Source organism: Mchenga conophoros, linkage group LG7 (genome assembly GCF_057382185.1).
Source record: "Mchenga conophoros isolate Kocher_MC1m ecotype Shallow Benthic linkage group LG7, M_conophoros_male_GT1.1, whole genome shotgun sequence".
Classification (NCBI taxonomy): domain Eukaryota; kingdom Metazoa; phylum Chordata; class Actinopteri; order Cichliformes; family Cichlidae; genus Mchenga; species Mchenga conophoros.
This window is the reverse complement of record NC_140532.1, coordinates 51,367,034-51,381,966: the sequence shown is the minus strand read 5'-3', so window position 1 is coordinate 51,381,966 and position 14,933 is coordinate 51,367,034. Positions and strand designations below refer to the sequence as shown.

The 14,933-nt window shown below is 39.0% G+C and overlaps 2 protein-coding genes across 2 annotated transcripts; both read left to right on the top strand.

Moving 5' to 3' along the window:
• The first annotated feature begins 1,262 nt into the window (after window positions 1-1,262).
• On the top strand, window positions 1,263-4,019 carry ptcd2 (pentatricopeptide repeat domain 2). Its single transcript, XM_085280045.1, has 10 exons — window positions 1,263-1,395; window positions 1,698-1,790; window positions 1,875-2,004; window positions 2,090-2,207; window positions 2,311-2,389; window positions 2,488-2,579; window positions 2,677-2,790; window positions 2,950-3,024; window positions 3,099-3,212; window positions 3,502-4,019. Exons 1-10 carry the CDS (start codon window positions 1,266-1,268, stop codon window positions 3,721-3,723), a joined length of 1,167 nt encoding a protein of 388 aa, XP_085136171.1. The 5' UTR covers window positions 1,263-1,265; the 3' UTR covers window positions 3,724-4,019.
• A 955-nt stretch (window positions 4,020-4,974) lies between these two features.
• Window positions 4,975-13,663, top strand: cacfd1 (calcium channel flower domain containing 1). Its single transcript, XM_085280046.1, has 5 exons — window positions 4,975-5,568; window positions 9,014-9,086; window positions 9,640-9,765; window positions 9,918-10,025; window positions 10,423-13,663. Exons 1-5 carry the CDS (start codon window positions 5,460-5,462, stop codon window positions 10,511-10,513), a joined length of 507 nt encoding a protein of 168 aa, XP_085136172.1. The 5' UTR covers window positions 4,975-5,459; the 3' UTR covers window positions 10,514-13,663.
• Window positions 13,664-14,933: the final 1,270 nt, after the last annotated feature.

The window sequence follows — 14,933 nt, the reverse complement described above, 5'->3', positions numbered from 1 at the left end:
TAATTTTGTGCAAACTATTGCCTTTTAAGTGCACATCTTTAAATATGGTGAATTTTGATGTACCTCATTTAAATTTATTTATTCATTTATTTATTTATTTATTTTTCTTTCTTTCTGGATTGGTGTCCAATATGTTCTTGGGGTGGGGTACACATATAAAAAGAAGCATTGTAACTTCGTTACATGTATATCTTTGTATTACATTCTTGACGCTCAATAAAAAATATATTTTAAAAAATTTATGAATTCATTCATAGCCCTACTTGTAACCCATATTTTCTTTTTTTTTTCTGCATGACATGAAATTGGCATACAAGTTTGGAATGGTTTTGGATTTTATAATGTAAATTATGGAACTCTTACACAAATTGTATTATCTTATCTTATCCTATCTTATCTTATCTTATTTTATTGTAAGTGCAAAATATGATTTGGCATGATATAGGTGTTTGCTCATTAGAGAACATGATGTGAGTTTTTGATTCACCTTTTAAAAATATAGACATAGAGGAGCCCAAAGCAACAAGGGGATCTGGAATGATAGCTTGAAACAGAAGAAACATTTTACAGAGGAGGTGAATTTATCTTAGCACTGTAAATGTCAAACAGGCCCAGAAATGACTTAAATATAAATAAAACATTTTTTTTGTTTGTTCAGTAACAAATATTACAGTAAACAGCAATATAGTAACAAAGACTAATACCATATGAGTGTAAACTCATAGTTGACTTTCTGAGTCCCTGCATTTTACATTATTAAACTGTGTATATTATACCTCACTGTGTGGGTACAGTACAAACACTGTAGCTGCTCCAAGCAATGACGCCAAACCAGAAATGTTCTGCAGCACAACAGCACCGCCTGCTGGTTAACAGAAAAACACATTTTCCTGTTTGCTGCCGTTTTGTTCAGTAATAAAATTTCGCGTGGCCTTTCTGGAAACCACGATTCAAATAACATAGTTAAAGCTTCGTTTTAAATGACGATCACATCATTTCTGATGTATAATAAAAAATCTGTCTCCTTCGACCTGCTTAAAGAAACTGAGCCGGGTCATTAAGCGGTGCCATTTTGGATCATACCAACTGGAAATTGCACATGACGGAATTAAAAATAATAACTAATTATATTATTCAGGTTAAATAAAATATTGACATTTTTAAGTGTTTTATTTTGATATGGCTTAATTTCCAGGGCGGAAATTATTTTTTATTTAAAACCTTGCTTTATTATTACCAATAACATCCCCTTTGATTTCATTGCCATGGTACAGCCTGTGGGAGATATGGCGCTGGGCAGACTTGGTAAATGTTGTCGGTCGTTATTATATGAGCCCTCTAAAGGAGTTTTTTACGGTGTTTTACAGCTAGGCTGGATTGAAGGCTGCATAGGAGGTAAGACAAACAAAAGTCGCCAACAAATGTTGTCACTCTTAAAAGGTAGTACGAAAACTGCCTGGGTTGCATAGCGGGGGAGCTAGCACCCTGTAAAGCAAGCACACGTGAATTAAAGCAAGGTACAGTTGTTCTCTTTGGCTATGTGAGTATTGTGCAAGCTATTCTATGCACGGCTACCTTATCACAGGGACTCGTAAGAGCTTTCTTCTCGTATAGTTATTATTATTTTTGCCCATATATGATTGCCATGTATGGGTAACTGATTATGGATTCATTCACATATTTTAACCACCCTACAGCAAAAAGGCATTTGTTGTCGGAAGATGTTATCAAGCTACAAGACTTCCAGCAAAGAAAGCTGGCAGTGGCTCACCATGTCAATGGATCGGAAGGTAAAGTAGTTATTCTTGCCACTGGCCCAGCTCTGCAAATTTATGTCATATAAAACTTACTTTTGTGTAAACCTCACACTACAGGGAATTATATTAACCTATTCAGTCAGAAGCTGCAAAGGAATGAGCTGATATTGCGGGATGATTTGAAGCTTCTCCTTCACCTGTGCCAGTCAGCAGATGACATGCAAATAGCCAGAGATGCCATCTATAGGTAAGTGCAGCATTCATACAGGGATATTTGTTAAAAAACAACCCATCCAAATCTCACTTACCCATTGCTGGCTTGCTCTCATAAGGTATCACACAGAAAACCGTAACTTGTTGTATGGAGACTTCAAATTTGGTCCTCTCTTCATGAGACTGTGCTATGAGTTGGGTCTGGAGAGCATGGCTTTTGCTACAATAACAGACAAGGTAAACTGGGTAACATCCAAACTTGAGTTAAACAACAATAACTAGACTGGGCATATACTTTAGTGTTTGACTAATAACATTTTATTTTCTGCTGTCTGAACAGATCATGAAAGGATTTTTCCACGACACCACATCCTTTAATATAGCCATAGACATGTTGTTCATGAAAGGCTCCTTTGAAAGTAAGTAACAGATTAACTCCTGTGTTTTTTGTTTGTTTGTTTTTCTCCCACAGTGATTATGATATTTATATAATAATGCAAACTTTTAACTATTGCAGATGCTTTGGAGGTTCTAAGAACCATGAAGAGCCAAGGCATACCATTCAACAAAGACACACTCACGTTAGCAGCTGGTACCTGCTATAAGCTGGTAATGTTTCAGATATTTTACTCTTTTATGTCCATTCAACATTACAACCTCATTTATTCTTATATTTGGACCGATGCCCTGTTTTTGTGTTGGTCAGAATACGGCAGAGACCTACCGGATCTGCATCGCGCTCATTGAAGAGGAACAGACCAGAGGGCAGTTCATCCCGAGGCATACTTACTGTTTCGCTGTAGCACTAGCACTTCGAAGAGTGAGTTTTACATTATGTACCTCTTTTGCATGAAGTGAGATATAGCACATATTTAGAGCATCATTTGTTCTCTTTTCTTTGTGTGTGTGTGTGTGTGTGTGTGTGTGTGTGTGTGTGTGTGTGTGTGTGTGTGTGTGTGTGTGTGTGTGTTTTTTCCAGGGTGACCTTGAAAAGGCTCAGTCATTATTTTCACAAATTATGAGCACCGACAGCAGATTATGCCAAAACTTTAAGGTAAAGGTGCAGCATGTAAAATGTAATGTGCATTACTTCTTCCTGTCATTCTGTGTAATTTGTTTGTACTTTAGGTCCTAATACTAACAATGTCTGGAGCATTGGCAGAGGCTATTTCTATCCTTTCTGCAGCCATGTTGCCAAAAAGTCCATCTTTTGTAAAAAAGCCAGAGTTTTCTCAGGAGGTGGTAAGTGAAACTACAGCTACTTAAAATTACTGCAGCTGCCAGGCGATTGGTTAGGATTACATAATTGTTGTTAGTGTAAATGCTTACAAGATGAGTGGTGCATTTAAAGTTCTACACATTTTTTGTCCTGTTTTAAACATTGGAAAATCTAGTCCAAAGGAATTTTGATGTATCCTTGTGCTGTTATTATTAATCCATGCTACTCTGAGGAAATGTTACTCAGATTGTTCTCTCAAGCTTGAGAGAACAATCATCTGCCCAAGAGTTGACTTGGTGTCATCCGTTTCAGGTGGATTTGCTACGTTTGCGGAGTCAAGGCAGGCCGCATATAATAAAAGTGGAGCAGGTAGTGACTCAGCTTGAAAGAGACGGTCAGGTGACTCAGCAGACGCTCGATGACATGCTGTGCCGCACGCCCACAGGGAAGAGGAAACCAGCGCCAATAACACTGGAGAGGAGAACTAGCCGGAGAACTCTAAAGTCTCTACAGTCCACTTTACTGTCAGAGTGAGGCTAGAGTTGTCCATTTAAACACTCTGACATTTCCCAGATTTGACTTTGATGTTATAAACGCACTCATATGATATTTAAGGGCCCTGACCAGCAGCCTATTAAAACACGCTTGTCCTCGCCAGTGCAGATACAACAGCCCATAGCATTGCACCTAAAGAAGCAAAATTGCCAAGAGGAAAGTTTATTTTTCTACTGCATCAGCATCATTGACAGAGTCTATGCCATCTTCAATAAAGAACACTTTAATATTTTATGTTAAATGTGTTTAAAATAAATTCACAGTACCTGTGCATACTCTTAGACTAATGAATTATTATGTGAAGGCACAAAGCAACACTTTTGTGAAAAGGTAGCTTGCCATCTTTAATGCTGAGTCATTTGACAGTCTTGTGTCATATGCATTAACTATCGTTAGCTACCAAGCAATCAGAAACAGGGACAGGTTTATTTGTAAGGCTCGTTTGGAGGTCATAAGTGGGTTTTCTGTTTGTTGGGGGAGAAGTGTGTTATGTGTATGAATGAGTGCTCAAAGACAGATTTATTAAAAATCTAAAGTTTTGGGGGGTGTTGCTGGAATCAAATGATTTTGCTTTCTCATACTTTCTAAAGAGGACACTGGCGATTGTAAAGAGCAAACACTGGGTATGTTGTGAGTTTTCCCTGTAGTCGACACTAGATATTTCCCACATCTTTAGTGTGGTTTAAAGGTTTAGTGTGTCTTATCTATATGAATGGGGGGGAAGTGGGCCAGATCTGTGAGTCTAAAGACATTTAATTACACATTTAAAAATCCCTGAGATATCTTATGAGAAAAAGAAATTCAATTGTAACTGTACAACTCAGTGTTTCTACATGGCCTGTACTATGAAGAATAAAAGAAATGTGTTACAGAAACATTTGTTTTTTAAAGGAAAATTCTATTTAGTAGATACTGAAAAAGAAATTGAGATTTCTGTAATTTAAACATGTAATTTAGTTGGGAGAGGTCTTAAATGGTACTAACCAGCCACAATACTGTGGCTAGTCTTGAGTGTACACTCCCAGCACCTAATGCGACAACTTAAAAATAACATTACTTTAGTAGAAAATTATTACAATGCCAACAGATGGATGTGAAATGCTAGTATTTCTACTGTAACAGCATAAATTAAGTACAAATGCCAACCAAACCCGCCCGTAGGAATTTGCCCGGATGTAAACAAACCGTGACGTACATCAGACCCTTCCCACAATGCAATGCTTACGTCTATTTAACACGTAAAGAGGCGAAAGACTGAGCTGCTAAATTAACCTGAACACACCGGTTGGACAGTTTGGAAACAGCAGAAAGAGAGCGTGTTTGTTTTTTTGTTTATGTGACTGATTTTGAAGTTATATGAGGCGGTGCGGCGACATCCTCGCCTAGCGGCCGCTGGTGGCGGTGCTTTTTAGCGTTAGCTTGCCGGTTCGCTGGGACTGTCATAAGCCGTGTGTAGAAGCTCCTCGTAACATCGGGCAGCTGACCCCAACTGGAGCAGACAAAGGAAAGAAAATAATTTATTTTTAAAAAGACGTATAAACTGAAAAAGATATAAAACTATTCGAAGGGACTGCGAGGTCGGAGTAAGATGGTTAGAAATTAGTTTGCTGGGTACTGTTACATTAATTTAGAGATTCATATTTGGGTGTTTGGTGGTCTGACATTTGTAAATACTGGCTTTGGTTAGCTTTAGCAAGCGTAGCTAGAAAAACACAATGAGCACCGAAGAGACGGCAGCGCCTACAAAATCCGCTCCGGATGATGATGGAATGACATGGTGGTACAGATGGCTCTGCAAAATAGCTGGGGTTTTGGGAGGAATATGTAAGTAGTTGTCAAAGTCTTATGTCACTCCTCGAGTAAATAACGTTATGTCCACAGAAACCCAAATCCTGCCATGACAACACGCTTAGCTTTAGTTAATACCACAGACTGTGCACTATGACCACTGCTGCTGCTGTGTGCCAGGTCACGACATTTACTTATTTTGTGTGACAGCTATGTGATTAATCTTTACGCCGTAATTGATACTGTTATGTGACCTCCTCAGTATGCAGATGAGGGGCAGCTGCAGAGTGACATGGCATTTTTTTTATAACGTAACATCTGTTTTAGATTGTGAATATGCCGCAATTTAACTGCACAGCCACTAAACAAAAGCTTTGTCACTGCTTTGTCCCCCTCGCTGCAGCAGCAGCCACTCCTGGGCACCGTCTGTTTGTTTGTTTTTTCATGCCATAGCAGCTTGTTCTGCCAAAACGAACCGCGGTGCACATACTCAGGTATTCCCCTCAGGAGTTTCATGTGAGGCTTTTTATTTATTTATTTATTTATTTATTTATAACTGCTGGCTCTGCAGTTTTTGCAGTATCCCTGATCCACCCTTCCTCTCCCTGTATCCATCTCTCCTTCACAGTGACACCAGAGTCACCGTGGCCGTATCACATTAACAGCTGCATATTCAGTGGCTTCTGTATTATTAAGGAAGCTGGATTGTCTGAAGGTGCAGTGGATGAGTTTCAGCATGAAGCTGCTCTGTGGTGTTATTTGGTTTAGTTACCACAGTGGTGAAAACTGCAAGACTTGAATACTCTCTCAACTCCACCCTAAAAATACAACTCTGTGTAGACATAGATTGGGGTTCTGCACTCAAGGGTTTTCACGATTTAGTGCAAGGTGGGTTTTTTTATTTATAACATTAACTACTGGCAAATAACCTTTTGCATTTCCTTTTTGTTGTTGTTGTTGTTGTTGTTTTGCAGATTTTGCAGAGCTGAGAGTCCTGTCCTCAATATTACTTAATACAGTATTTAGCATAAGATTTAGAAGCAGTGAGATTTTTTTCAGATATATCTTCTTTTTAAAAAAAATAGCTGTGGACTTCACATATGAAGTAGAGCAGGGCGATATGGCCAAAAATATTTATCACGATATATATTTGAAAATTTGCAATAACGATATAACCGACGATATAATTGATGCGAGACAAAATACAACTCCACAACATTACTAGCGCAAAAAGACAACCTTCCATTTATTTTCACTTAAGAAGCTGGTTTTTATGTACATTAAAGCTTTATAAAAATGTAACAGTGCAAATGCAAATTCCTTGCTGAAAGTTTAACCAAAAGGCATTTCCAGTAGAAATGGGCTGACATATCCTGAGCATAACCATGTATAATATCCACTGAAGTTAAAAAGAGGTGCTTTGCAACATTAAACTGCAGTGTGCAGTACGTATTTTTCGGACCATAAGGTGCACAGGATTATAAGGCACATTAAGCGAAACAAAGCAGTCAGATAAATCAAACTTTATTAAACTCATTCTTCTTGCTTCCTCCACTTCTGTACCATTGTTTCATTAATGTTGAATTCTCTGGCAGCTGCTCTATTCCCATGTTGTTGCAGTATATTAATGACTAACCTCGTATTGTGGATGGATTATCTCAGTTGTTCTCCTGACTGAAGTTTGGTCCGTTTACAGCATCCTGCCATGCGATTGCATTTGTCTCTAACCATGAAGAACCTTCACGTTAACTTTTATAAGTGGAAAAGTGTTAGTGTTCGTCCTCCAGCTTCACTGTTTATGTTATGCTAACATAGCTGTGTCGCTAGTGATCACGTAGCACATCATTATATACCAGCTAGCCCAACTTCAGTAACCCTACAAACGTCACTGCTGTTTAGTTTCCTGTCTTCATTTATGTTGGAAGTGATAGCAGAGCTGTACGTTTGAATTTTTTCAGAAATCTCTCAGTCAGAACATGCTATATCATGCTTAGGTAACTAGCGAAACTAGCGAGCTAACTTCCGCTAGCTTCCTGCTAACTTCTAACTCCGTTAAATGTAATAACTTTTGTTTTCATGGATGCCTGGAAGTTAAACTTTATAGTTACACCTGGTAAAGCAGCAATGCTGATCGTTTTATTAAAGATGAAAGAATTTAAGAATACGGAGTTTAGGACCCAGATTACTCCCAGATTTAAGAGCATCTTAGTCCGACAAATACGACAATAACAACGGCCGCTTGCATGTTCTGCAAAAAATGTGCTTTGTTGTGTATCTGACGGACAAACACCAAACCAGTTCCACATCACGGAAGTTGCACCATTTTTACAAACCAATTCTGGTTCATCTGTTTCACTCAACAATCGGCCATGTGCGTATGAAAACAAAGGCACTGCGCACGCGCGTTTTACTACCGGTATTACCGTGAACGGTATAATATGGCCCAGCCCTAATATGAAGTATTGTAATTTCAATGTAGTGGATATACGCACACACACAGCAGACTGAAGATATAATAAGAGCCAACCCCAAAACTTTACCTGTTCTATTCTACATGGATATCGTGTATATAGATAGCACTTCTTGTGTTTACAGTTGACTGCATTACATTAGTGTGACTCAAACTGGCAGTAATTTACACCATTAGTTCATTTTCTGTGTTAATTGCTTTATTTCACACACATCCGTGATATGTGAGATGCCAAGTTGGATACATTAGAGCCTGCCAGAAATCCTTACATGTAGGAAGTAGACATGGCTTTTTTACACAGCTTTTGAACTCACCATTTTCTACTGAGCTTTTGGTCTGTCTCATTTTCTGCTGTACACATATTTATTTTTTTACATACAATAGTGGACCTTCTGCGTCTTAGCAGTGGAAAATCTTCCTCACACTGAGTAGATGTTGTCTATCATAATCACTGTGGAGAAATGCTGCGAGTGAAAGGATTAAAAGGTTTCAAACAAATGCTAGCCAAAAAGAGGGACGCGGCCTCAGTTATGATGCAGTTATTATTAAAACACTCTGAAACAAATTCTCTTGTACATGAAAAAGGCAGCCTGCTTTGATTTTTGACCTGATTTCTCTCAAATTTATTCTGTGTAGTTAATCTTTGGGCCAGGCCTTGTTTCATAATCGCCCTTTCATCGAGATAGGCGTGCTGTATTTGACCAGTTTATTTGATTTTCGTTTATTTGTTTCAGAACAAACACAGAGCACAGTTGTAGCGCTCACGAGACCTCTTTCATTCTGTGTTTGTCGTCCTTTTGCATTCGTAAGTTTCATATTTTCCACGTCACTAAGCAGCTTACACATGACAACTTTCCCACACAACTTTCGACACTGAAGTGGCTGAACTGTATTAACAGCTTCAGCCGGATGTATGGGACGGATTATTTTCTCTATCACGCAATGATCTGCTTCTGTGGTGTCATAATAACAGCCCTTTGCTTTGTGTTTTGTCCTGTCCAAATCATGCAGCCTGTGCCATCTCAGGAGTGTGGAACTGTGTCACTGTGAACCCTCTAAACATTGCTGCTGGAGTGTGGATGGTGTAAGTCCCATTAGTGTCGCACTTTTGTAATATTCACATGCCACACAGCTAGATAGTTTAAAGGACAGTTTAGAGGTGGAAATGCAGTAAACATAATACCAAATGACCTCTTTTTAGGCAACACTGTGTGTTGGTGATGTAGCGCATTCAAGGACAATCAGAAAGTTGCCTTTTCTGGTCCAGTTTGTGTAAAGTAATGATTAAAAACACCAAATGAAGAGCCTTTCAGCGAACTATACATTGATATTGAGCAGAAGTCTCATATAGCACCTAACCACACCTACTCTAACAAAGGAGGTATGAAGAGTAAATTGGAGCATCTTGCGCCAAAGTGCCTTAACAATTCTTTATTTTAGGTAGGATTTTTAAGTTATAAGCAGGTTAAGTGGTAACTGTATCTCCAATTTGGCTAGCTGGCTCACTGTGAGAACTTTGTTGTTGTTTCCATGACAGCACAATACGTCTTTTCCAACTAGCTGCTGCTTTTAGTAAAAGGAAAGGGCAAAGAATGATTTCCTTGCCGTGCTTACGTATCCTCTCCTTCCTTCTCAAGGTTGAACGCCTTTGTGTTGTTCCTCTGTGAAGTCCCGTTTTGTTGTCAGTTCATCGAGTTTGCTAATGCGGTCGCAGCTCGTGCAGACAAACTCAAACCCTGGCAGAAGGCCTTCTTCTATTGTGGGTGAGGATGATTTATGCCACTGGAGACAGAAATGAACTATATGGGGGGAAAAATAAAAAACATTTGGAACTTGGGTTTTCTGATAGTTGTGCACATCGCATATAATCTTGGAAATGTACTTAATCAGATTCAATGACTTTGCCTGTTCTCAGGATGGCTGTGTTTCCTGTATTCTTGAGTTTCTCCTTTACAACCTTGTTTGGGAACGCCATCGCCTTTGCTACAGGAGTGCTGTACGGCCTCGCTTCTTTAGGCAAAAAGTAAGAAAGAAAATATAATGCATCTGAAATATCTACACAGTACAGACTGTGCAATAACGTGTTTTTTGATATCTCACCCACATTATATCCCATTGAAACAGGCTCTCACATTAAACATTAAACGTTTCATGATAACAAGTTATCATGTTTTTAATCTCAAGTTTAAATGCTCTAACAGTTCTAATGTGATTTATGTGGTTTCTTTTGTTGTTGTTTATTCACGTAAAGTAACTTTTCACTTTTCAAGATGAGCTGTCCATTAACCTTGCAGTTAACAGTGTCATCTATTCCTGTCATTCTTTCTTTCTTTTTTCCTCCCCACACTTCCCTGAACTTAACATTTTATTATTACCATCACTCTCCTGCACCCCTGTCTTTCCTTTCCCTCCTCTTCCAGGGGAGATGCAGTGACTTACGCCAGACTGCAGCATCAGAAACAGGGGGATGAAGAGAGGATGACAGGAACGACAAACGGGGCTCCAGAGTGAGGCCTTTTCACCAGCTGTTGTTTCTTTCCCTCCTCCTCTGTTCTACACTTGGGATTTTTCTCCTGTCCTCTATCCATCCTACCTCTTTCTCCGCACCCCTTTCTTTACTAAAATGTTACATTCTTGTTGCGCTCACCTGCAAAACAGATTCAGCCTGTTATTTGGTACTTGCCCTATAAACGGGATTCATGATTGTGACCTGATCACTTATATTTAAAACTTAGTTTTTATGTTTTGTTGTGTTTTGCTGGTTTCAGTCATACAGCCTTTATTTTTCTCTCTTTCTTTTTTTTAAACTGACGTTGTTGTCGCCCATAAAGCCTTTCAGGAAATCTGATCAGAAATTAATGTGATTGTAAATTGTACATATTTGACTTCAGGTTATTCACTTTGACTTTAAGGCTGCAGTTCAGAGTTGTGTGTCAGAGGAATTCGCCCCTTTGCATTCTTTGCGTGTGAGTGTGCCTCCCTGCTGTGGCACCGTGTCTCAATGCAATTTAACAACCGTGTGGCCAGAGTGGGTATACTTTTGTTTTGGGCACAGCGTGGTACACAGTGTCAGCAGTGCAACACATCAGCGGGTTAAAAAAAACAACAACAAAAAAGTTATTACACTTTAATAATGCACAATGTCCCGAGGTAAAGAACCGCGTGTATCAGGAGCAGGAATTGTAGCAAACAGAGCTGCCCTCGCAGAGCTGGGAGAGTGGAATTATTGCCTGGAAGAACGTGACTCTTTTCTCAGCTGTCCTCAGATCAGATTCGTCACATTTTGGGATTCTCTTCAGCCTCAGGAGGCTACGTTTGCAGCTGCGAGGCATGATGTGCATCACACATGTGTCAGATCACACTTCAGTAATACTCAGAATCAGTTGGGGAGGGAAGCCTTCTCAAGTTGCGGATGAGCCACAGCTCATCTAGAGAGACACAGGTTTATTTTCTGTATCCTCTGAAGGCTGAGACCGGATCTGCTAGAGAACTTTGAGCTATGTTTACTTGCGCGTTGCACCGGCACAAACTGGGTTTGGCGTTCAAAACAAAAAAATAACATTGTCAGCATTCACAATGACACTGCAGCGACAAGATTGCATTTAAGTGGTGCAAACTTTTGCGACTGGCCCTGTTGCGTATGTATTTCTAGAAGTTTACTTTCTCAACGCACAAAATACAAGGAGGAGAATATTTAAATCACATGATACACAGTTTACTGCTACCTGCGGCAATATTTAACGCAGAAAAAACACTAACCACACTTATAAATACTATCTGAGGATTTCACTCATGTGCGAATTTGCTTCACTTAGTAAGTCTGGACGATAAAAAGCGATTGCGGGGATAAGCGCTGTCACTCCAGAATGTATTATTGTATTTGAGAATGTTAAGGACTATCGTCTTCTGACGATAATTAACATTCCTCTTTGGTTTTACTGAGTTAACAACATATGATTTGCGTGTAATATTTTTGTATGTGGCTATGTTTTGATTTCATGACCTTTTATCAACAATCTAGAAATTTCTAGACCAGGAATGTCAAAGTCATTTTATGTCATGGGCCACATGTGACTTGTTTTTATCTTAAGTGGGCTGGACCTGAAACTCCTTGTTCTGTCAGTGTAAAGACATTTTACTACACATTTAAAAATCCCTCAGATGCAGAAAAGTGCAGATTTTTCTACATGATCAAAAAATGTTGCTGTAGTACATGAACGAAATGCATGAGCACAAATAAATGTGTAAAATTACAGAAAAAAATGTTCTGGTAACTACAAAACTGAAGGATTGTGCTGATTCTAATGTGGACTCATTGTAGAAAAAAAATTCTGCATTTAATAGTGAAAAAATGCAATCTTTTCTGTGATTTAATTGTTTATCTATTGCTTAATTACTTTAGGGTAGTATGGATGGCAATCGGGGAGGTCCTTATGTGTATAAAAAGCTCTAAAGCTCATGAAAACACAGTTAAAAGTCCAATATCAAAGCCATTCTGTGGGCCAGATTGGAGTCTTTGCCGGACTGATTCTGGCCCCCAAGCCTTATGTGTGACATCCTCAGTCTAGGCACTTAATGTCTGTCAACCAAAACCTTTTATAAATCTCTGGCCAGTGATTTCAGTAGCATAGCTTCTGAGCACACACAGGTCTAAACTGCAGCTTGACGTCATATTTGAGGGATATTTTTAACATTGGAGAATGTATCTGGTGCATCCAAAGATAGAGACCTTTTATCTTTATTTTTGTTTTGTGCTTTTTATACATTAACTTTTCAGTTGGCTTAAGTTCAGTTGAGGTATTTGTGTAGCTTTCAGTTGAATGGCAAAACCTGCTTGTGCTGCTAACGGACAAGAGACCAGTCGCCAACTTGTGGCATGTAGATTTTGTGAAACGTCATGAAACGAGGAGCAAAACTGTGCACTCATTTGGGAATCTTTGTGTAGCTGGGGTTTCTTTTCCCGCTTTAGAATCCGTTAATAAGTATCTGCTGATTTCTTTGTGTCTGACATACTGCTCTCTTATGCTCTACCAAAACCCATCCACAGTTTAATGAAGGGAAGTGTCTTGATTCAGGGAGTAATTGGTCTGTATCCCACACAGTCACCACCGCAATGGTTTCACTCAAATGAGGTATGCAGTGCTCACCAGTGTACCGTGTGTGTGGTTTGTTTTTGGGCCTTGCCATTGTTATTTTAGCAGTAATAAGGATGGAATAAGTGTTTACACATACCTCTTACAGCTGTTTCTACCTTAAGTCTTGACTGAGTGAATTATTCATACCATCACCATCAGCTCTCAGGTATCATAGTTAACAGTGCACAGCACACACAACCAGCCTGTGCGTAGGTCCTAGTCGAAGCCTGACTCTACGATTTTACTGTATCACCCGAGTCAACGTGAAAAGCATTTTGTCATGCAATTAAAACACACACAAAACAGCCTTCACACACATCCAATCCAGTGATATGCTAAAGTCTAACACTATAAAAGCGCTCCACTGCTGTTTAACACTGCTTTCTCTGTCCACGGCCATCCACAACAAAACGAATTGCTGCAGGTGTTGAGTGTATCTTGTGCTGTAAGGGATATGTGAATAATGTGTGTTGTGATGTGAATCCTGATCATGTTACAAATTAGTGAATAAACAAAATTGCTACTACTGCGTGGTGTTGGCTTCTTCTGTACCTTTTTGTATCACTCTCAGGTTTGTATTTCTTCTATCACGATGATCAGGTCAAAGTTTACATGTTTATATTAATGTCAGAGCCCATCTAACTTAGTAACTGCAGTTCTGTCCTCTGTCATTTCAAATATTTCGTGTATAAGACATAATAAAAAACTGCTTTTTACCAAATCCTCTTATTAGGTAAATACTGTACATGACATGCATTACTTATTTAGCAAAAATGACGGCCTAACATCTCCACTTTGTTCTCATCTGTCCAGAGAACTTCCAGAAATCTTGTAGTTTGTTCAAATGCAGCTTTACAAACTTACGTTGTGTTGCCATGTTCTTTTTAAGAGAAGAGGCTTTCTTCTTCTTGTTTAGTTGCTTTCTACTTCTGCTGTCAAAAGTTTTCTCATATAACATCCTAACTAAAGAGTTGGAGATGTAGCTCTTTTGCAGAGTAATGCACACTTTGACCTTGGGGTCATCCACTCGTGGGAAGATTGGCAACTGTGTTGAATGCTTTTCCACTTGAATAATCTTTCTGACTGTAGAATGACACGCTATTTCTAAGTGGCTGTATAACCACACCCAGATTGACTGGCATTGACAAGATCTTTGCTGATGTCAACAAGCTGCCAAAACTTCTGTTTTTTAATGGAGATGCACACACCTCCTGAGCTTCTCTATAAAAAGTGGGAGAAAGTATTAAGGATGTGTTTAGTATTCACATGCTGCTTCTTAGTTTTGGTTTGGTTTCTGTTTAATAAATAGTGGTGTGGTGTAATATATCATGTTTTGTCATTCATCCAATTTTAAGACCTGCTAGGGGTCCTGGTTAGATTTATCATGTTTCCTCCCCTCATCCCAAACCAGGCTGCCTCTCCCTGAACTAGGTTCTGCTTGAGGTTTCTTCCTGTTAAAAAGGAGTTTTCCTTCCCACTGTCAACAAAGTACTTGCTCATAGGGGATCATATGATTGTTGGGGTTTTCTCTGTAGAGACTTTACCTGACAATGTAAAGCGCCTTGAGGCAACTGTTGTTGTGAATTAGTGCTATATGTATAAAACTGAATTAAATTGAATTGAACTGCTGTTCTCATATGCAAAACCTTAGAACTGGAAGTGTTTATTTTAATTTATTTTGTTTTTTGCCATTAATGATTACTCTTGTTAAAAAGTTGTACACCTGGGAAAAGTAAGTATGATATGTCACAGTCACGCGTGGTTCTTTTCAGTTCTTTTTCAAATGTTATTTCCAT